A 23417-nucleotide genomic window follows, 5' to 3' on the forward strand; every position below is an offset into this window, starting at 1 on the left:
GTCAGATAGGCAGAGACCCTTCTTCAGTCTGAACAGGGAACCCTAAACGTCATTTACTATTTCCACCATAGATGCTACCTGACCCGCTCAGTCACTCCAGCACGTTTTGTGTTTTGCTCCAGATTCATAAGGTCATAGGTTTCTAGAAACTCAGTGTTTCTAGCATTTTCTCTCTTTGTTTTGGAATCCCAGCATCTACGATTTATAGATTTTCATTTGGTTTGACTTTCTTTATTTTAATGAACAGTAATTTCTGAGTTAAGTATGTTTTAAATTGCTATTTAAATTTATTCTCCCTCATTTTAAATGTCTCTTGTCATCAGTACAATCTGATAATTATGATAATGATATTATCTAAATGGTGGCCGACTAGGAAAAGGGGAGATGCAGCGAGACCTGGGTGTCATGGTACACCAGTCATTGAAAGTGGGCATGCAGGTGCAGCAGGCAGTGAAGAAAGCGAATGGTATGTTAGCTTTCATAGCAAAAGGATTTGAGTATAGGAGCAGGGAGGTTCTACTGCAGTTGTACAGGGTCTTGGTGAGACCACACCTGGAGTATTGCGTACAGTTTTGGTCTCCAAATCTGAGGAAGGACATTATTGCCATAGAGGGAGTGCAGAGAAGGTTCACCAGACTGATTCCTGGGATGTCAGGACTGTCTTATGAAGAAAGACTGGATAGACTTGGTTTATACTCTCTAGAATTTAGGAGATTGAGAGGGGATCTTATAGAAACTTACGCAATTCTTAAGGGGTTGGACAGGCTAGATGCAGGAAGATTGCTCCCGATGTTGGGGAAGTCCAGGACAAGGGGTCACAGCTTAAGGATAAGGGGGAAAACCTTTAAAACCGAGATGAGAAGAACTTTTTTCACACAGAGAGGTGAATCTCTGGAACTCCCTGCCACAGAGGGTAGTCGAGGCCAGTTCATTGGCTATATTTAAGAGGTAGTTAGATGTGGCCCTTGTGGCTAAGGGGATCAGAGGGTATGGAGAGAAGGCAGGTACGGGATACTGAGTTGGATGATCAGCCATGATCATATTGAATGGCGGTGCAGGCTCGAAGGGCCGAATGGCCTACTCCTGCACCTAATTTCTATGTTTCTATAAGGAACCACACGAGGCACAAAGAACTTCAGAAGCTGGAATCCACTAGGGGGAGAGTCGAGGACTAGAGGTCACAGTCTCAGAATTAAAAGACGTTTCTTTAGGAAGGAGATGAGGAGGAATTTCTTTAGTCAGAGGGTGATGAATCTGAAATTCATTGCCACAGAAGGCTGTGGAGGCCAAGTCAGTGGATGTGGGGTCTATAACTCGCATTTTCTCATTTTGTTTTGGAATTCCAGCAGCTGCAATTTTCAGATTTTTCATTTGGGTTTGATTTTATTTTATTTTAATGAGCAGTCATTTCTATGTAGTAAAAAAGCCACCTGGTGTTTTTATACACCTATATATGATCACCCATCGCCTCCTATGTTCCAGGAACAAGGCCCGAGCCTGCCCAATCTCAATCCGTTGAGTCCTGGCAACGTCCCTGTAAATCTTTACTGCACTCTTTCCAGTTTAAGGCATGTTTCCTAACGCATGGTGACCAAAACTGAAGACGACCTCCAAGTGTGGGAGTATGAACGAATTATATACACCACGCATCGTACCAGAGAGAACTAGCAACTGGGATATACGATGATGATGATGATACTTTATTGTCACTTGTACCTAGCTAGGTTCGGTGAAATACAATACAATACGCAAAAGAGTCGCCACAAAGGTGCCGACAATATATCAATTACGTTGAAGGTGGGAAGCAGAGAGCGACGGTGGAAGGTTGTTTTGTTGCCTTGGGTCGGTGCTGGGCCCATTGTCTGTCATCTATGTCAATGATTTAGATGAGAATGTACGTCATAGTCAGTAAATTCGCAGATGACATCAAAAAAGACACTAAAACATTGTGGACAGTGAAGAAGGTCAAGAATTTCTGCAGGATCTTGATTGCACAGTATCATTAGGTATGCATATATGGGGTTTTGATTAATTGGCTATGAATCTAAGTGATATATTTCCAAATGATGATATTCATTTTCTATAAGGCTTCTGTCTTTGGCCAAGGGCAGTAGCAGTCATAGCTGTGAGAGGTGCTTTGAAAAGGTCTGGTACAATACATCTTGTGGATAGTATCTTCTGTAGCCATATTGAAATGGTGGTGGAGGAAATGATTGATGAAACAGAGTGGATGCACCCTGACACAAAATTCTGGACGATAGTGAGCCCAAGGAACTGGTTGATAATAAAGCTGTTAAATATCATGGTGGTTGGGCTCCCCTTGTTGGAGATGGGCGTTGCCAAGGACTTGAGCGACATGATTATTCCTTGCCACTTTATTGACCAACTCTGAGGTTGTCCAGGTTCATTGTGAGCCTGGACTTGTTCATTATCTGAGGAATCAAACAATCACCTTTTGAACCATCCCTGCTTCTGTCGAGAATGGTGGAATGGTAAGTGATGAATACGGGTGAAGCTGGCGGCATCTAGAGCACTGCCCTGCAGTGACCCGCAGAGATTGGAGTTGAGTTGAGTTTATTGTCACGTGCAGCGAGATGCAATGAAAAGCTTTTGTTGTGTGCTAACCAGTTAGCAGAAAGGCAATGCATGTTTACAATCGAGCCATCCACTGTGTACAGATCATAGTTAAAGTAAGAAATGTTGCTGTCGGGATAGAGATTGAAAAGAGTGGAGTGATTGTGATGCGTGATTGCAGATCCACTTCTGTGCCCAGCGAACAAAGAGTCTCCTGGCTTGGATCTGCTAAAGGATTTTTTTCGCCCAAAAAATACCAAATACGTTGGCTATGATTCCATGCAGGAATATAAGTTTTGAGTATTTATTGCCCACGTAAATGTATCCTTTGTAAAAGTTACTTATTACTTAAATTTTAGGGAAATCTGTGGATGCCCTGGATCCTGATGAAGACCACCGAAGGCAAGTAAAACGACAGGAACAGGCCACTCGTGCCACGAGGATGCTGTACGTTCTGCAGCAGCAAGTGAGAGCCTATTTCATTTTCACACAGGAAGTTAATTAATCCTGACTGCAGAATGTCCATTGTTCAGACATTTCAGTTATCAGTTTAGTTTATTGTCACGTGTACCGAGGCACAGTGAAAAGCTTTTGTTGCGTGCTATCCAGTCAGCAGAAAAACCATACATGATTACAGTCGTGCCATTTACAGCGTATAGATACATGATAAGGGATTCATGTTTAGTGCAAGGTATCGGCAGCAAAGTCTGATCAAGGATAGTCCGAGGGTCATCAAAGAGGCAGATTGGGGGAGTCCAGAACCATGGGCCACAGTTTAAGAATAAGGGGTAAGCCATTTAGAACGGAGATGAGGAACAATTTTGTCACGCAGAGGGTTGTGAATCTGTGGAATTCTCAGCATCAGAAGGTAGTAGAGGCGAATTCAAGCGAGAGTTAGATAGAGCTCTTAAAGATAGCGGAGTCAGGGGATATGGGGAGAAGGCAGGAACGCGGTACAGATTGTGGATGATTAGCCGTGATCACAGTAAATGGCGGTGCTGGCTCGAGCGGCCGAATGGCCTACTCCTGCGTCTATTGTCCATAGTAGTTCAGCACTGCTCTTTGGTTGTGGTAGGATGGTTCAGTTGCCTGATAACTGATGATACCGCTGGGAAGAAATTGCCCCTGAATCTGGTGGTGTGCTTTTGCCTGATGGGAGAGGGGAGAAGAGGGAGTGGCCAGGGTGCGACTCGTCCTTGATTATGATGCTGGCTTTGCCGAGGCAGCGTGAGGTATGAGTGGAGCAATTTCCATTAAGTTCCATGAAATTTCCCTAAAAAAATAATCCAAATGTATTTCTTGTAAATGAATATTGCAGCTCTCTTTACATTAAAAAATGTTCTGACTTAAATGACCCATATGCTTGTATAAAAGTTTCTGGTTCAACAACTGCCTGACCTCTGGTTCTGTCTGTGTGCAGTATGTGCGTCATTCTTGTGACGGCATGAGTTTCCCACTGGTGCTCCGTTTACCTCCCACACCCCAAAGACGTGTGTGTCTGTAGGTCAGTAGCTATAAATTGCCCCTAGTGTGTAGGGAGTGGATGCGAAAGTGGTATAGCATAGAACTAGTGTGAACGGATGATCGATGGTCAGCATGCACTCGATGGACCAAAGGGCCTGTATCCTTGCTGTAGTTTGCAGCAAAAGCCCTAATCTTTGTATCCTTTCGTTTTATACATTTGAAGTTGAATCTTTATTGGATTTTTAAAATTCGTAGTTTAAATGGTGTTAAATATACTAAATAGGATATTATTAACATTAACCAGAATTTTGCAAAGTAATATTATATTTCAGAATTGTTTTGACAATTATATTTGGAATTAAATGTTTCATTAAAAACTTGCTCTGAATGTATATACGAATATTTTTCATGAATAAATTAGAAATTATTGTATTAATTGGACAAGACCTTCATCCCATTAATGCAATTTTTTATCTTTGACAAACTTTGTTCCATTAAGATAAACGGAATACAGGAACTTGTAGAGAAACAAAGCCTACAAAAGGTGAAACACACCAAAAAGGTCAGAAATTTAAATTGTATTCATATTAATATAAAATGAATGTGTATCACATCCTAATTGCATTTTTTTTATTTCTTTCAAGGGCAGAGATAACTTTTATAATAAAACTTCAATAAAAACAAATTTGAGCATATATATTGGCCCTGATTTGTTTTCTGTCAAAGTAATAGTGTGATTAATGGTGGTACTTTATACATTCATGTTGCTGCACCTTCCAGCTGGCAGAAATCAAATAACTAAAATTCGTATCCAATTTGTTCTGTTCCATCATTAGGTTGGCAAAATATAACCATTTTACTGTTGGCCTCACCATTGAATTGCATCAAGTTAAAGAGGTGAAGTTGCTGCATTTATGCAGCGGACAGCAAATTAAACTTGGCACTTGAGGCTGTCATTGTTGATGTGAAAATATATTTTCTTACTTTATTTTTGGAATGATCCAAATAATAAATAATGCTTTCCTCCATTTTGCTTGCTGCTCCTGGTGTGTTATTGAATGCAGCCATTCTATGTAGCACTTCCTCCTTGGTTGTTTCAATGTCATTTTCATAATGTTTCATCAGTCTGATCCATAATCAGAGTCCATCGGACCCCAGTCAGAGGAAGGGTTCAGAGGGTGGTGAATCTGTGGAATTCATTGCCACAGAAGGCTGTGGAGGCCAAGTCAATGGATATTTTTAAGGCAGAGATAGATGGATTCTTGATTAGTACGGGTGTCGGGGGTTATGGGAAGAAGGCAGGAGAATGGGATTAGGAAGGAGAGATAGATCAAACATGATTGAATAGCTGAGCAGACTTGATGGACCAAATGGCCTAATTCTACTCCTATCACTTAAGACCCGAATCGTCACCTGTCCATGTTCTCCAGGGATGGTGCCTGGCACGCTGAGTTACGGCAGCACTTTGTGTCCCTTTTTCACAATATTTCAACTTGTTCAAAGGAGATTTGACATTGCTTTTTCTGTTCACCTAACTCCCAGAGAACTATGTTTCCCTCAGTGCATTATTATCAGCCACTAGCATTCGAAAAAAAGTAAACCTAATTTTGCAAGAGGAAAGACTTGTTGTTGTGGCAAAATTAATGTGTCAGGTGGGAAAATGTAGTGCAGCCTCGAGTGTAATTCCGGTTTGTAGTGACTACTATCAAATTTTATGTTGGTAATTTTATTTTTAAAGCCTGGGAAAATAAGCCAATAATTCTACCCACTGTAACTTTAGTGATTTCACTTCTTGCAGAAATGCCACTGACTGATATGGTTACAGTTTATTTGTGTTTCAGTCTCAAGCCATGTCCCAGTTAGCAGCCGTACACAGAGGTGCCGTCCGTGCCTTACAGATGTTTGTCGGTCAACTTTCCGGGCAATCCGAGCTGCACATTCCTGCCTACTACAAGGATCTGGGGCAGTTGATTCGGCAGCTTTCTCTCTGTTCTGCCAGATTAGAAAATGACACAGACTCTTCCATGCCGGAGACAGTTGTTGATATCCTTCAACAAGTCGAAGTAAGTCTAGAGTGAAAACCAATTGAGGTATAATATTCCTAACATGGTTAAAGCTCTAAAGTGAAGCTTTAATTTAGGAATGTAGAGATACAGCGTGGAAACAGGTCTTTTGGCCCACCGAGTCTGTGCCAACCAGCAATCACCCCCCTATCTCTGGTAACAGATGCTTCTTTTGCCATCTGACCCGATCCTGCCCCTCTTAAATTTCGTATATCACAAACATCTTTGCTCAGGGGAAATCAAGGTACTTTCTAGGTTCTACCATTCATTATGTACATCCTAGCCTTGTTAGTCCTTCCACACATTTCTCAGGTTTAAATTCCATCTGTCATTCCTCTATCCAACGACAATATTGTTCTGTAGCCAACTACCCTTCTCATTATTAACCACACACCCAATTTTTGAGTCGACTATGAACTTGATAACCACAGCTCCTGCACTCAGGTGAAATGCGTGTAAATGCTGCAGGGTTGCAGCAGAGTTCTGTGGCACGCTGGTGATTGCAATGTCCAGTCACAGAGACAATCCTTGACATTCCCTTCTGCCCGTTTAACAAAAATCTGATTGTTAATCCTTAATTAATTATTATTGATTATCATCAATTAGTTAATGATTGAATAATTAAGTAGTTAATTAATAATCAATTAATGATTAAGTAATTGGTTAATTATTAATTAATTAATAATGATTGGTAGTTTTGGGCGCAGTTCACCAAATTGGTTTCAATTGGTTTCAATTCATGAGCCCATTTAATGTTTGTGGACTAGTTGCATGACCTTACTGAACAACATGTAGACTACAATCTTCCAGCATGCTCATGTTCATCTTAATGTCTTATATTCTTTCTGTCTAGCTCAGCTATTCTCAGCAATGTTGCTGACTAAATTAGGGATGGGATGGGAAAATAAGTCATTTGTGCAACTCCCAATTTGCATAACATAAAGTTCCTAGTTTAGTGCGTTGCCTACATAGAGGATTCCAAGCATCAATTCCCTCTTATTTTGTTCAAAGGTCCTATCCTCTTTGTCCTTGCCCCCTTGTTTTTAATGTTTGTAATAAAAAGCCTTGGGATTCTCTATAATCTGACATGCCAATGACATTTCATGGCTCCTTTTGGCCCTCCTAATTCTTTACTTGAGTTTATAGTAGAGCTTGAGTTCTTTCCTGCTTTTTTATTATTCCTCAAAAGCCCTGTCTGGTTTCAGGTCCGTGAACCTTAGGTGTGCTTCCGTTTTCTTTTTGACCAAGTTTACAGCCTCTCTCGTCATCCAAAGGTCACTTATCTTGCCATTCTTGTCTCTCCTCTTGATCGGAACATAACAATCCTGAACTCAGCTGGTCTTTAAATGATTCCTATGTGTCGGATATGGACTTGCCCAATAACAGTCGCTCCCAATTTACTCTTCCTCCTAACTCTTGTCTGGCAATATGTAGAACGGAACTGCAGTTGTTGGTATATACTGAAGATAGACACAAAGTGCTGGAGTAACTGAGCGGGTTGGTCAGCATCTCTGGGGAAATGCTTTGGGCCGGGACCCTTCGTCACACTAAAAGTATATACTTTCAGCCTGAAGAAGAGTCCTGATCCGAAACGTCACCCATCCCATTTCTCCAGAGATGCTGACTGAGCCGCTCAATTACTCCAGCACTTTGTATCTGTCTCCTGCCTAACAATGTTATGAAAGAACAGCTTGTAGGTATGAAGAGCAAGGAATGTTGAACTTAATGGTAAAATCTGTATTGATGGAAGAAACAGCCAAAAGTAAAATTTAATAAAGTATACCATCATGAGGAAAATATGAATAATGACAGATACTAGGGACCAACTTGAAGACTATACGTTAATACTGGCACCTCAAGGCACAATCAAAGTACTTGAAATTAAATTTGATAGATTGGTGAATTGAAAATGAAAAATGAAGTTACATAGATACATAGACAATAGATGCAGGAGTAGGTCATTTGGCCCATTGAGCCAGCACCGCCATTCAATGTGATCATGGCTGATCATCCACAATCAGTACTCCTTTCCTGCTTTCTCCCCATACCGCTTGATTCAGCTAAGAGCTCTATCTTAACACTCTTTTGAATGCATCCAGTGAATCGGCCTCCATTGCCTTCGGAGGCGGAGAATTCCACAGATTCACAACTCTCTGTGTGAGTCAAGGACCAAGACAATGCAATGTCTGATTTAATGCAGAATAGTTTTTATTAAGTCATCATAGGGTGGCCTTAAGTCATTGTAGGGAAATATCTGAGAAAACAATATTGTTTAGTGCAATTTCTTTCTGAAGATTTTTACTAACCAGTGCAAATTATTCTGGGAATGCTAAGGTATTCAAAGTACTGCATAATCGAATTCCCCAATGACTTGCATTTCATTTTGATATCTTTTTAGTTAAACAATGAGCAAAGGCGGAAAAGAAGACGTCTTTTGGAATCAGGCATATCAATTTAATTGTTGAATATTTTGTTTTCTTATCTGCTGAATGGATAGGTTCCTGACATGATGTACGAACTCATGTACTCTTGTTAAATGTATCATCAGTTTCATCATCAACTCTGAATTAAATGCGCGGGCAGTTTATGGCGCAGAAAAAAATGATGAAATTAGGGTGTGCTTGTAATATTTAACAATGAAATAGTTTTTTTTCCTGTTTATTAGTTTAGTTTAGACACACAGCAGGGTAACAGGCACTTCAGCCTATTGAGTCCATGCCGACTATTGATCATTGTTCATGCTAGTTCTATGTTATCCCACTTTCTCATCCATTCTCTACATATATGGGGCAATATTACAGAAATTAACCTACATGCCCGTGGGATGTGGGAAGAACCCAGAGGTCAAAGGGAGAACGTGCAAACTCCACAATGACAACACCCGAAGTTAGGATCGCATCGGGGTCTCTGGTGCTGAGGAGTTAAAACTAAAACTTAAAACAGTGAATTACACTTTATAGATATCATTGTGTTGCTCTCCCAGTAAATTCTGATCATAACAGATAACCTTTTAGTTTAGAGATACAGCGCGGAAACACTATCTACACACACTTGGGAACATTTATACATTTTACTGAAGCCAAATAACCTACAAACCCCATCAGTCATTAACCCTCGAGCTGTCTCCTCCCATCCCCCCGCCCTCGGGCTCCTCCTCCTCCCTTTTTCCTTCCTTCTCCCCCCCACCCCCCATCAGTCTGAAGAAGGGTTTCGGCCCGAAACGTCGCCTATTTCCTTCGCTCCATAGATGCTGCTGCACCCGCTGAGTTTCTCCAGCATTTTTGTGTACCTTCGATCTTCCAGCATCTGCAGTTCCTTCTTGAACAACCTACAAACCTGTGCGTCTTTGGAGTGTGGGAGGAAACCGGAGCACCCGGAGAAAGCCTACGCGATCACAGGGAGAACGTACAAACTCCGTACTGACAGCACCCGTAGTCAGGATCGAACCCGGGTCTATTACTGTAACTCTACTGCTACGCCCCTTTCATTATGACTTGATAATGTTTCCATAATAAATTGTAAAAGTCTAAACGTTTTTTCATGAACTGGTGAACAGAGCGGTAGATTATTTTCTCATTCTTTGCGTTCCCCCCGTAGCTATCTCCAGCTTGCAGAGCTGCTGTACTACTTCTAATCATGGATGGTGTGTTGGGATATACGTGGATTATGTACGAGTGTATCTTCTTGCCATGGAGACCAAAGATGTTTTACTTTGTGAATTTATTAGGGTTTGGATTCGCTGCTTGGGAAGCAACATGCTCAAGAGAAGTCGAATCCAATGCCACCGAAAGCCCAATGTGTTTCTGCACCAAGCAGAAAAAGGTCCTCGGGTCGGCACAGAAGCTGCTCTGCTGAAGGAGGGCAAATATCACCCATCATCAAGGAGAATGTTTTGTCTGCTCCCGAAGAATTGCCCCCACTTAGGACCGGTAAGTTGTACAACTATTTCTTAGTATCTTCGAATAAGAGGAATGGGAAAGGAAAAAGAGGGATTTATAATGATGGCAGCATTGTCTGGATGATTGCTGGTGCTAGAAATATTTGGCATTTGCGAGACGATTGTAACAACACTCTAGTTCACTATTAAATGACGACACTTTGACTTTTTGTAACATGATTTAGCACAAGACGGTGGCGGTCACGGTGGCGCAGCGGTAGTGTTGCTGCCTTACAGCGAATGCACCGCCGGAGACCCGGGTTTGATCCCGATTAAGGGTGCTGTCTGTACGGATTTTGTACGTTCTCCCCGTGACCTGCGTGGGTTTTCTCCGAGATCTTCGGTTTCCTCCCACATTCCATGACGTACAGGTTTGTAGGTTAATTGGCCTGATGTAAATGTAAAAATTGTCCCTAGTGGGTGTTAATGCGCAGGGATCGCTGGTGGGCGCGGACCTGGTGGGCCAAAGGGCCTGTTTCTGTGCTGTATCTCTAAACTAAAGTATTAAAAAAAAAATAAACACATAAATTGTGCTGTGACAAGACCATTACATGGTTTAAGCATTAATTAAGTTAAGTATTAAGTACTACCCGCTGTTTTAGGTGTGGACTATATATCTGCGAGACCAAGCGCGGACTCGGTGATTGTTTTGCTGAAGTCCTTAGCTCAGTCCGCCTGTGGCCACGCGATCTCCCATTTGCCAAACACTTTGACTCCCCCTCCCATTCCCATACTGAACTTTCTGCCTTGGGCCTCCTCCACTGTCAGAGAGGCCAAGCACAAATTGAAGAAAAGAGTACCTCATATTTTGCTTGGGCAGCTTACAACCCAGCGGTATGAATGTTGATTTCTCTAACTTCCCGTGACCCTTGCCTCTCCGCTCTCTCCACCCCCCCCCCCCCCCCCACCACCACCACCTAGTTCTCGGACCAGTTTCACTTTCCTCCTGATTCATTTTACTGTCTGTAGGGCTTGACGTCACCTTCCTCTCAGCCACCATTGAACCACTGCAAATTTCCTGGATCATCATCTGTTTTGATCTGTCCTTTCACATCATACATTCTCTGTGTACCTTTCCATATCTCCAGTTTCCCTTTCCTCTGACTCAGACTGAAGAAGGGTCTCGACCTGAAACGTCACCCATTCCTCCTCTCCAGAGAAGCTTCCTGACCTGCTGAGTTACTCCAGCATTTTGTGTCTATCTTTAAATATTGTTTCCTTTGTCTTGTACAATTTTATATTGGGTATCGTTCACAACTTTTGAAGCTACCGAGGCTATAATGTCAAATATGAATTCAATCAAGCCAAATTGATGTAGAATAGGTAGAGCAAAGGGAAAGATCCAGAATACAGAATATAGTTCTCAGCATTTTCATGCAATAGTTCCAGAGACAAAGGTCTATAGGTTGGTACACAAAATTGCTGGAGGAACTCAGCGGGTGCAGCAGCATCTATGGAGCGAAGGAAATAGGCGACGTTTCGGGCCGAAACCCTTCTTCAGACTCCTTCGCTCCATAGATGCTGCTGCACCCGCTGAGTTCCTCCAGCAATTTTGTGTACCTTCGATATTCCAGCATCTGCAGTTCCCTTTTGAACACAAGGTCTATAGGTTAATTGACTTAGGTAAAGATTATAAATTGCCCCCAATGTGTAGGATAATACTAGTGTATGGGGTGATTGCTGGTCGTTGTGGACTCAGTGGGCCGAAGGGCCTGAATCCACACTCTATCTCTAAAATCCGAAGTAAAGTCTAAATGCTCTTAAATGTGGATATTTTGTTTGGGAAAGAGAAGAAAAATATATAATTTTCACATGAATGAAGTATTAATTTGTTTGAAGAACGATGATAAAAATATTGTGTAGTTCACTGTTCACAGTTTAGTAAAATGTTCTTTTATAATAAATGTTTTACGCAGATGAAAATTGGCTTGTTCCTGAATATTCCAGACCCCAGCAGAGCAGTAGAGAGTGCCTGTCAGCCCGTCTGGAACAGCAGCAGCAGGAAGACCCTCCAACTCCTGATAGGAATGCTGCACTGAGGGCTGGATTAGAAACCTTACAGCGCCTTGGAGACTTGAAAAAGTCTGCTACCGAGAAAATACCCACTAAGAAAGGAGTGCTGCTGCCATACGTAAGCTGCAGATAATGATTGAACTAGTGTTGTATTGAACCTCTGCCTTGTTTTGAAAGATAGAGAAATTTAGTCCATTACTGTTCACATTTGTATTTATTTTAATTTATGGAATGAATTTTAGCAGCAGAAACAGAAGAAAACACTTGCAATCCGTACCTGCTTTCAGAAAGCGACGGTATCTTCAGAACTAAAGAAGAATCCGGCACCAGTTAAAGACAGCAAGCCTCCTTTGACTCCAGGATGTCCTAACCCTATTCCTATGTCATCTAAACAGTAAGTAACCACTTTGGCGCAGAGGTAGAGTTGCTGCCTTGCAGCGCATATACAGCACTAGTCCCGGGTTCGATCCTGGCTATGCCTGCGTGGAGTTTGTACGTTCTCCCCGTGACCTGTGTGGGTTTTCACAGGACTTCAGTTTCCTCCCACACACCGAAGACACACAGGTTTGTAGGATAATTGGCTTTGGTATGATGTAAACATTGTCCCTAGTGCGTGCCAGGTAGTGTTAATGTGCGGGGATCTCTGGTCGGTGCGGACTCAATGGGCCGAAGGGCCTGTTTCCAAACTCTAAACTGAACTAAACATTGAGTCGGATCGTGCTGACCTGTTAGCCGATTGTTCTCTACATGCTGCTGGCAAGCTTCTGTGCACGCATCAGCATTTTCCTTGCATCCAGAGTGATACATTTTGACTTCTTGATCCACCCTGGACGTGCTATTGTCTCGGAATGTTCTAGAAGTTTTTAAGCTGAGGGGTTTGGTGGGGCAAAAACATTTTCTGACATTGGTAAAATGAAACATCGTTATCTAGCAATGTTACAAAATTTTGAGATTTTAAAAATCAAGTCTGTAATTTATCCCATCAGATAAAGCATAAAAATAAGTTTAATTTGACACCTAATTCACTTTCATATCTCAAGTATTTAAAAAGTTATGGCCATTTTCATACTCGGAAATGAGCATCTTGTTCCCTATTGATTTTCTATGGACATAACAAAAAAGCTGTGATCGTGAACAGTCAAAAGCCCATAACTTTCTTAAAAATTAAGAGAACTGAATGAAATTTTCAGTTATCATAGATTGAAGCATTCTGAAACAAATATAAAATAATCTTACTTGGATGACCTGAAATTAAAGCATATAATTAGTTAGTTACCTAATTGTAGCTAATTTCAGACTTCAATTACTAGATCTAAACATCTATCCATTTCTTAATAAATGATTAACATTTTTAAATAGCCTAAATGTCCAAATAATATTCACAAATAATTCACAATAAAACATGATTTTTAAATCTCATTTACATTAATTTATAGGCCAAATGGAAGGAATTTAGTGTTCAATTGCTGTAAATAAATGCCCATTTAAATCAGCTTTCCAGTGGGTTCCTGTGGAACGCGCTGGTTTAGAACGTTCACATTGCGGTAGATTTGTGCCCCAAATGCCGAGAAAAATACTGCGGGATATAATGGGCCCAAAATGAGCTACTCGCAATATTAAACTTTGTATAAAGGGATCTTTAGACGCCCTTTTTAATGTAAAAATATACAGCATACCTTCTGTGGTTTGCTTTATGAGACCCTGCGGTTGCTGGCGGTCGCGGGTTTAGAGATTGATTTTTAAACTACTATAACTATTATACGAGGCCTTTAAAACTAATAATAGCTTTTGCGACGGGGTCTTCCAGCGATTTTTCGTTAATAATTAACTAGGCTGAACATCTTCGATTTGAACAGCCTAGAGAAAATCGCGTTTTAAACCCGCCCCCTCTAAACGGCGCCAAAATCGCGCACACCCGCAGCGACAGATTTTCAACGACACTTCAGGTAGGCTTTGCAACATACCTACGTTATCACATCCATCTTTGTAACTTTACAGTTGATCTGTCTTAAATCTAATTATTTGAAAGAAAATTGTTATGAACAGTGAAGATCCAAATTTGTTATCATGCAGTCGAAAGAGTTGTACAACTAGTATAGCATTGGCCAAGCATATTCACGCTGCATTTTCTTTTGGCTCATCGACACAAATCCCATTTTCCCCACACTAGGTCTATATGCTTCAGTCTAATTGTCTCTTAAACGAAGTGGTTGTATCTGACTCCACCATCTCCTCTGCCAGTGACCTCCAGATAGCTGAAGCTTTGCCCTCAGATCCCCTTGAAAATTCTGTATATATTCATATTTATATGTTTATGTGTTTAATAAAATTGCTATTAATAGGTTTGACATTATTATTTGACACCTGATGTGTAACCTCTTAAATAATCCTTTAGAATCCCACTGAAGAAACAGAAACCAAGATTGGGAGGCCACCCATCTATTCCTACAGAGAGCAGTCAAACTAATTTGCTGAAGGAGATGGAGCAAGACCGACAAGCTGCTGCAGGGAGTGAAGCAATCAGGTGAGGGTGCTGATCACAGACAGCTCGGATCACAAATGAAGAAAGTCATTGGGCCATGTTGCTTCCACCACCCTGACTTCATCATTCTTTTTAGTTGTCCTCTCAATTTAGTGCGATTTGTTTTCCTATTGCATGTTCAATTTGTAAAAGACTTTGGGGATTTCCCTTCAATCTTTACCATTTTCTACCTGTTCATCAGTTCATGTGAAGAATTTTCTGACTTCAAGTCCAATATTGACCTCTGCAATCTTGTACCATGTTCACTAACACAAAAGCAACCTTCTGTGTTAGTGGAGAAACTCAGCGGGTGCAGCAGCATCTATGGAGCGAAGGGAAAAAGGCAAAGTTTCGGGCCGAAACTTTGCCTTTTTCCCTTCGCTCCATAGATGCTGCTGCACCCGCTGAGCTTCTCCAGCTTTTTTGTGTACCTTCGATTTTCCAGCATCTGCAGTTCCTTCTTAAACAGTTCTGTGTTAGTGACTTGAAAGAAGCAGTAAAGATTTCCGTACAAAATCATGACATTCGGATTAAGTTGGCTGGAAATGCAAAGAAGGAAAAGATGAATTTAGTTTATTGTCACGTGTACCGAGGTGCAGTGAAAAGCTCATTTGTGGCGTGCTATTCAGTCAGTCGAAAACCTGTACATGATTGCATTCGAGCCATCCACAGTGTATACAGATACAGGATAAATGGAATAACGTTTAGTGCAAGGTAAAGTCCAATTAAATATAGTCCGAGGGTCTCCCATGAGAGGATTAAATAATGCAATGGACCATTCATCGCCTGGTTTGAAGTGTGGGTGCAAGAAGCCTCATAATACTTTTATTTTAGATTAGTTTAAACTGCCCTGCACGGTTCCTACTGTTGAAGAATGCAGCACAGCTACCAAAGCATGCGGTACAACTTCGTTAATTGCTGTTCTTTTAAGGGAAGTTTGGTTTAGTTTATTATTGTCACATTTACTGAGGTACCAGTGAAAAGCTTTTTTGTTGCGTTCTATCCAGTCAGCGAACAGACTGTGCATGATTACAGTCACGCCGTCCACAATGTACAGATACAGGATAAAACGTGCAACGTTTAATGCAAGGCCAAGTCCAATAAAGTTTGATTAAAGATGGTTTGAAGGTCTCCAATGAGGTAGATAGCAGGTCAGGACCACTCTCTAGTCGGTGAGAGGACGGTTCAGTTGCCTGACAACAACTGGGAAGAAACTGTCCCTGAATCTGGAGATATGCATTTTCAAACTTCTGTACCTCTTGCCTGATAGGAGAGGAGAGAGGAGGGAATGACCAGGGTGAGAATGGTCCTCGATTATGCTGGAGGTTGGTTTGTGTGATGGTCTGACATAAGTCCACAACTCTGCAATTTCTTGCAGTCTTGGATGGAGCTGTTCCCAAACCATGTTGTGATGCATCCCAATAAAATGCTTTCCACGATGCAGCTTTGGAAGTTGGTGAGGGTTGCTAGTGACAAGCCAAACTTCCTAAGCCTTCTGAGGAAGTAGAGGCATTGGCATGCTTGTTTGGCCATTGCTTTGATGTGGGTGGTCCAGGGTAAATTGCTGGTGATATTTATCCCTGAGAACTTAAGGAAGGTAGACAAAAATGCTGGAGAAACTCAGCGGGTGAGGCAGCATCTATGGAGCGAAGGAATAGGCGACGTTTTGGGTCGAGACCATGAAGTTGTCTTGACCCGATACGTCGCCTATTCCTTCGCTCCATAGAAGCTGCCTCACCCGCTGAGTTTCTCCAGCATTTATGTCTACCTTCGATTTTTCCAGCATCTGCAGTTCTTTCTTAAACAATCAACTTAAAGAAATCTATTTCAGAGCTCAGTCATTTATTTTTGTGTGGAATGTGTGTTCATTTCCATTTGAAGGTCTTGTCCGCAGCTGATTAATGAAAACTAATTTTAGGTTGACATGGCTTGATATCGAGACTGCCCGGAGGATGAGGGAACTGAATGAAATCTGCCAACAAGAAACTGACAGAATAAAAAAAATAAGGTACATTTTTACCATGACTAATTTTAGTATAGATCTTAATAAATGGCAAGTAGACTTTCATGGAGTCATACAGCGTGCAAATAGGCTCATCGGCCCGACTTGCCCACACCGACCGAGATGCCCCGTCTACACTAGTCACAGCCGCCCGCGTTTAGCCCATATCCCTCTAAATCTGTCCAATACATGTACCTGTCTACATGTTTGTTAAACGTTGCGACAGTACCAGCCTCAACAACCTCCTCCGGCAGCTCGTTCTACCTAGCCACCATCTTTTGTGTAAAAGGAAAAAGTTACCCCTCAGGGTCCTATTAAATCTTGCCCCCTCCCCATCCGATTATCCGATCTATTCCTCTCATGATTTTGTACACACTTCCTTTGAATCCTTAATTATTTTTTAAATGGAGTACCAGGGAGTTAATTTATTTTGCAAGAAAAGTCGCACTGTGATGTTGGCTTCCAGCTGTGTTTTGCTTTAAATTAACTTGTCCTTCACAATCTCCCAGCTTGCATGAGCCTTTAGCAAGAGGCTGTCCATGATAAAATATGGATGGTTGCAAAAAGGTGGGAAAAAAACCCATTTTATCAGCTGATTGTCATACCTTTAATAATAATAATAATACATTTTATTTATGGGCGCCTTTCAAGAGTCTCAAGGACACCTTACAAAAATTGAGCATGTATAGGAAAAACATGTAAGGGGAATGAAATAAATAGTAGAGACATGACTAGTACACAAAGTAAAGACAGAATTCAATACAAAACACAGCATGAGGCAATTAATGCACAGATGAAAAGGGACGGGGACGTGGGGCTAAGGATAGGCAGAGGTGAAGAGATGGGTCTTGAGGCGGGACTGGAAGATGGGGAGGGACACGGAATTGCGGATCAGTTGGGGGAGGGAGTTCCAGAGCCTGGGAGCTGCCCTGGAGAAGGCTCTGTCCCCAAAACTGCGGAGGTTGGACTTGTGGATGGAGAGGAGACCGGCTGATGTGGATCTGAGGGACCGTGAGGGTTGGTAGGGGGAGAGGAGGTCAATGAGATATGTGGGGGCCAGATGGTGGAGGGCTTTGTAGGTGAGGACCAGGATTTTGTAGGTGATCCGGTGGGAGACGGGAAGCCAGTGAAGTTTTTTGAGGACTGGAGTGATGTGATGCCAGGATTTGGTGTGGGTGATGAGTCGGGCGGCTGCGTTCTGGACCAGTTGGAGTCGGTTGATGTAGGTGGAGCTGATGCCAAGGAGAAGTGAGTTGCAATAGTCCAGTCGGGAGGAGATGAAGGCATGGATGAGTCTTTCAGCAGCAGGCGGTGTGAGAGAGGGTCTGAGTTTGGCGATGTGGCAGGAAGATTTTGATACCTTTGATGTGGCAGGAAGATTTTAAAGCCTTAAAACTAATTTAATGCATCCAAAACATTCAGAAACATTTAAGTTAAAACCACCCAACGTTAAGATTTAAATGGCTCAAACAACTTCAAGGTTAAAGCATTAAAACCCTCTTAATAAATTATTCATTTAGTTTTTATAGTGTTTTTTTTTTTCCTTTAATTTTTAGCAAATTAATTTTGAGTTAAATTTTTTAAAAACATTTTTCCTGAAATAATTGGAATAGTTGGGGTGAATGCTTTTAGCCAGTGAAGGAGAATCAAGAACCAGAGGACATAGATTTAAGGTGAGGGAGGTGCGATTTAATAGAACCTGTGGGGCAACATTTTCATATAGAGAGGGGTGGGTGTATGGAATGAGCTGCCAGAGGAAATGGTTTGAGGCGGGAAATATAACAACATTTAAAAAGCACTTGGGCAGGTACAAGGATAGGAAAGGTTTAGCGGGATATGGGCCAAATGAGGGCAAATCTGACTCGCTTTGATGGGGGCATCTTGGTTGGCATGGAGGAATTGTGTCGAAGGATCTATTTCCACACTGTGTGACTATGACTCTATAAATAAGGAGAAATTACACGTTGCTGTGGCTCAATGTGGGCCATTGAAATGCTTTTAAAGAAATAATGATCAGACTTTCAGACTGGATTATGTGAATTTTGTTCCACCTTCAGTTATAAATCGGATTCACGGTTTGCGATGCGATACCATACTATAGAACTTTATTTACCACAGGAGGGAAATGAATCTGCCAACAATACAAGATACATGAAACGTGATATTAAAGTGACGAGTGGAAAGGATGTGGGATGTGCAAAGATTGGAGGAGGGGGGGGGGAAGTGGGGAGCCAGAACATTTAGTGGAGTTAAACATAAAAAGCTGGAGTAACTCAGTGGGTCAGGCAGCATCTCTGGAGAAAAGAAATAGGTGACGTTTCAGGTCGATGCGATATGATATAACTTCATTTATGCCAGGAGGGAAAATGATCTGTCAACAGTAATCAAAAACACAAAATACATGAAATTTAAATGACGAGTGGAAAGGCTTGGGGGATGTGCAAAGATTGGGAGGGGTGTGGGGGTAGTCAGTCTCAGTCTACCCCACGACAGAAGGGGGAGGAGTTGTACAGTTTGATAGCCACAGGGAAGAAGGATCTCCTGTTCTGTATCTTGGTGGAACCAGTCTGTTGCTGAAGGTGCTCCTCAGGTTGACCAGTGTGTCATGGAGGGGGTGAGCTGTATTGTCCAGGATGCTCCGCAGTTTGAGGAGCATCCTCCCCTCCAGGACCACCTCCCATGAATCCAACTCGACTCCCAGGACGGAGCCAGCCTTCCAGATGAGCGCGTTAATTCTGTTGGCATCCGCGGCCTTTGCCTTGCTGCCCCAGCTCACGGCAGCGAAGATGATGGCACTGGCCACCACCGATTGGTAGAACATCTGCAGTATCTTACTGCAGACGTTGAAGGAGCAGAGCCTTCTCAAAAAGTACAGGCGGCTCTGTCCTTTGTTGTACAGGGCCTCGGAGTTCCTGGACCAGTTCAGTTTCATGTTCAAGTAAACTCCAACGTATTTGTACTCCTTGGTAAACTACACATCTACACCATTGATGGAGACAGGGGTGTTCCTCTCCTCCTAAAATCCACCACTAACTCCTTAGTCTTGTTGGTGTTGTGGTTACACCTGATTATATTTTTAGTGGTTAAATTACTATGACCATTAAATGATTAGTTCAGTAACAATTCTTCATTCAGGTCTGAAACTGCAGTCCCCAATAAATTGATTGAGAAAGCAGAGGAGGAAATTCGTGAGAGGCTTCAGCCCTTGCTGGATAAAGCACAGGTAAAGATACTTAATTTCATAAACTGACTTGGACCTCGAGGTGGAGCAATTGTTATAGTTTAAATATTCTGACTTTGTATTTGCTCCTGTTACTTTCTCCTATCAAAATACTATTGAGCCTGTCATTTGATATCTCCACATTATTATGTTTCAACAGTAAGTTGAGAGAAACATCTCTCAACTTTCAGAAATGCAATTCTGCACGAAACTAAAGGTTGGAATGTTAGGAAAGCCAGTCTCATGGGAATGATGGCAAGTCTCTGAAGTTAGACTGGAAAATTGCTTGTATGCTAACATGCTTGCCATTAGACATTTAAAGAAATACAATTCACAACAAATGTTCTTTCCTTTGAGAAATAAAAATGACACGGGAGAAAAAACTGACTTAGGACTAACAGAGTTAAGCAGAACATCAATTCAAAATATAATGTGTAGGAAGGAACTGCAGATGCTGGTTTACACCGAAGATAGACGCAAAATGCAGGAGTAGCTCAGTGGGACAGGCAGCATCTCAGGATAGAAGGAATGTTTTGGGTTGAGACCCTTCTTCAGACCTCTCGCCCATTCCTTCTCACCAGAGATTTTACCTGTCCCACTGAGTTACTCCAGAATTTTGTGCCTATCTTCAATTCAAAATATAAGCTGGTTGCACCATTTAGCATTACATATTTCATTTACTGGAAATTGCTGGAAACTTGAGCCATAGTATAGCTGTAGAAACACAAACGTGCGATGAAATAACAGTGAGTTACGTTATTAGATGTGTTATGCCTGATTTGTTGAAAGTTTATTTTGCCTCCAGCAATGTGCTCAAATAAATTGGTCAAAGTCTCTTTGATATTAACTCCTCTGTTGAATGGTGATTGAAAACTCCTTTTGTTGTCTTTGGCTACAGCAAGAAAATGCTGAGAGCTGTGTGTTGTTGATGTGTACCCATACATGGTAGTCACCTTCAGATGCCGAAAGCACCCAAATTAGCCACGGCACTGCACGAGTGACTCCATGTGAAATGTGGTTCTGAAAGACTATCTGAGATGGTGATTCTTTCTATACAACAGATCATAAGTGATTCTTGGGAGAGGAAAGCTCGAAATAATAGCTCTTCACTACAACAACATCTATCGTTAAAAGTTGCTGATAGGGTGAGTAGAATTAAAAATGTGATTTTGCTCTACTGCAGTAAACTCCCCCGTTGTGCGAGTGTGATTACTAACGCCAACAGTGGTGATGATCCCTCAGGCTGCAGCCAGTGCTGACGTCCTTGGTGAGAAGATATTGGATGAGCTGCTGGAGGACACAGCGCAAGAATTACTGAGTCTGGACTCGGAAGCAAAGGTTCGTTCAGAAGCTTTGACGATGCAAGACGGCCCTACACTGGAGATCATGCTGCAAAGGATGGAAGAAATGGAGGTAATTATCTTCCATTTAGTTTGTCTCTTTGGTTCCTACTCATTAGATTCCACCTCCCCTTGACAACCGGCTACAATAGATTTAGAAACCATATTCTCCTTCAGATCCTCTGTCATACCAGCATCATGGATATGTGCAATTAATTGCTGTATTTCAAGCACGCAGTTTAAAACCTTTTTCAATTCAATTCAATTCAATTCAATTCAATTCAAACACTTTATTCATCCCCAAGGGGCAATTCAAAATGGCGCATTACAGTAGCTTTTTAAAAAAAGAAAGGGACACAAACAACGTAACGAAGAGACAAACATTCAAAGCTACTCTCTGCACCGACCGGTCGACCGCACGAGCAGTGACCCGGCAAGGATTGGGTTGTCAGCAGCGATACAATAATAAAGAACACACAAAATGTAACACAAACATCCACCACAGCATTCATCACTGTGGTGGAAGGCACAAAAATTTGGCCAGTCCTCCTCCATTTCCCCCCGTGGACAGGACCAGAGTCCAGAGTCAGTCCAGGATCGGCTCTTCCTCACCGGAGACCGCGGCTTTAGATTGTTGTAGGTCAAGATTTAAAGTCCCCGCCGCAGCCAGAAGCACTGTAGACTGCAGACCGCGGCTTCAGGCTGCGACTTCAGGCTGCCGGCTGCCCCGGGCCAGCGAAACGGAGCGCTCCCCTCCAGCGAGCCCCAGCGAGGGTTCACCCGCTCCACGCCGAGAGTCCACGCTGCGCCCGCCGCTGAAGCCCCGGGCACGTCTCCGGGAAAGGCCGCGCCGATCCTTGATGTTAGGCCACGGGGGAGGCGACCTGGAAAAAGTCGCCTCTCCATGGAGGAGGCGACCGAAGCGGTTTCCCCCTCACCCCCCCACACCACCCCCCACACAAGACACACAAAGAAACATTAAATACACACTTTAAAACATACTAAAAAATAAAAAAAAGTTGAAAAAACTGACGCACTGCTGACATGGCTGCTGCCAGAACAGCGCCCCCAATGCATCAATGCGAATCTTGTTTTAACAAAACAAAATTATTTAAAAATCAGGAATGTTCTAACTTTTTGGCTTCCCAATAAGATACGACTACAAGTGTTAACAGTTGGACATCTCCCCCTCTATACTTGTACTCTATACTAATACACTATACTATTGTACTCTTATACTATATTGTGTGCCGTTTTGGTCTCCTAATGTGAGGAAGGACATTCTTGCTATTGAGGGAGTGCAGCGTAGGCTCACCAGGTTACTTCCCGGGATGGCGGGACTCATATGATGAAAGAATGGATCAGCTGGGCTTATATTCACTGGAATTTAGAAGGATGAGAGGGAATCTTATAGAAACATGTAAAATTCTTAAGGGATTGGACAGGCTAGATACAGGAAGAATGTTCACGATGTTGCGGGAGACCAGAACCAGGGGTGACCGTTTAAGAATAATGGGTAGGCCATTTAGGATTGAGATAAGGAAAAACTTTTTCAGCCAGTGAGTTGTGAATCTGTGGAATTCTCAGCCACAGAAGGCAGAGGAGGCCAATTCACTAGATGTATTCAGCAGAGAGTTAGATATAGTTCAAAAGTCAGTCAATTGTATTCGTCACATGCACCCGAAGGTGCAGTGAAATGAATTTGCCAGCAGCGATACACTTAAAAAGAACACACAATACACAATAAAATTTAGTACAAGCATCCACCACGGCATTCTTCACTGTGGTGGGAGGCAACAAAGTTCAGCCAGTCCTCCTTTGTTCATCCATGGTTGGGGCCATAAATCTTCTGTAGTCGCCGGTACAGACAGCCCGATGCACAGGCCCTCTCGTCGGGATGATCTGAACTCCGACGTCGGGACGGTCGAACACACTCCGCGGCTTGGAGGTCCCGAATCGGCACTTTCTTACTGGAGTCCACAGCTTCACGATGTTATAGGCCGCAGACCGGCGGTCGGAGCTCTTCTTTGGCGATCCCCAGCAAGGGATCCCAGGCTCCGGACGGTAAGTCCACACCCTGCCCGCGGCTAGAAGCTCCGCATCCCAGCGGCATCAGGATGATTATAGGCCACAGGCCGGCGGTCGGAGCTCTTCTCCGGCGATCCCCAGCGACCGATCCCAGGCTCCGGATGGTAAGTCCACTCCACGCCCGCGGCTAGAAGCTCCACAGACCGCAGCCCATGATGTCAACGAACCAGGCCCTCTCTGGCGATTCCCGGCAAG

The 23417-nt window shown here is 42.6% G+C and overlaps 1 protein-coding gene across 2 annotated transcripts in view; it reads left to right on the forward strand.

Annotated features, from left to right (window-relative positions):
- Window positions 1-23417, forward strand: part of kiaa0753 (KIAA0753 ortholog) — a 34915-nt gene that overhangs the window by 5824 nt on the left and 5674 nt on the right. For both annotated transcript variants that reach the window (XM_033046224.1, XM_033046225.1), the window contains exons 4-14: window positions 2934-3040; window positions 4538-4600; window positions 5880-6101; window positions 9829-10030; window positions 11955-12169; window positions 12294-12445; window positions 14447-14575; window positions 16491-16580; window positions 19710-19797; window positions 20856-20939; window positions 21037-21207. In XM_033046224.1, the coding sequence (XP_032902115.1) occupies window positions 2934-3040; window positions 4538-4600; window positions 5880-6101; window positions 9829-10030; window positions 11955-12169; window positions 12294-12445; window positions 14447-14575; window positions 16491-16580; window positions 19710-19797; window positions 20856-20939; window positions 21037-21207 (1523 nt within the window). The remainder of the gene's footprint in view (window positions 1-2933; window positions 3041-4537; window positions 4601-5879; window positions 6102-9828; window positions 10031-11954; window positions 12170-12293; window positions 12446-14446; window positions 14576-16490; window positions 16581-19709; window positions 19798-20855; window positions 20940-21036; window positions 21208-23417) is intronic.

This window comes from Amblyraja radiata, chromosome 28, assembly GCF_010909765.2.
Source record: "Amblyraja radiata isolate CabotCenter1 chromosome 28, sAmbRad1.1.pri, whole genome shotgun sequence".
Taxonomy (NCBI): domain Eukaryota; kingdom Metazoa; phylum Chordata; class Chondrichthyes; order Rajiformes; family Rajidae; genus Amblyraja; species Amblyraja radiata.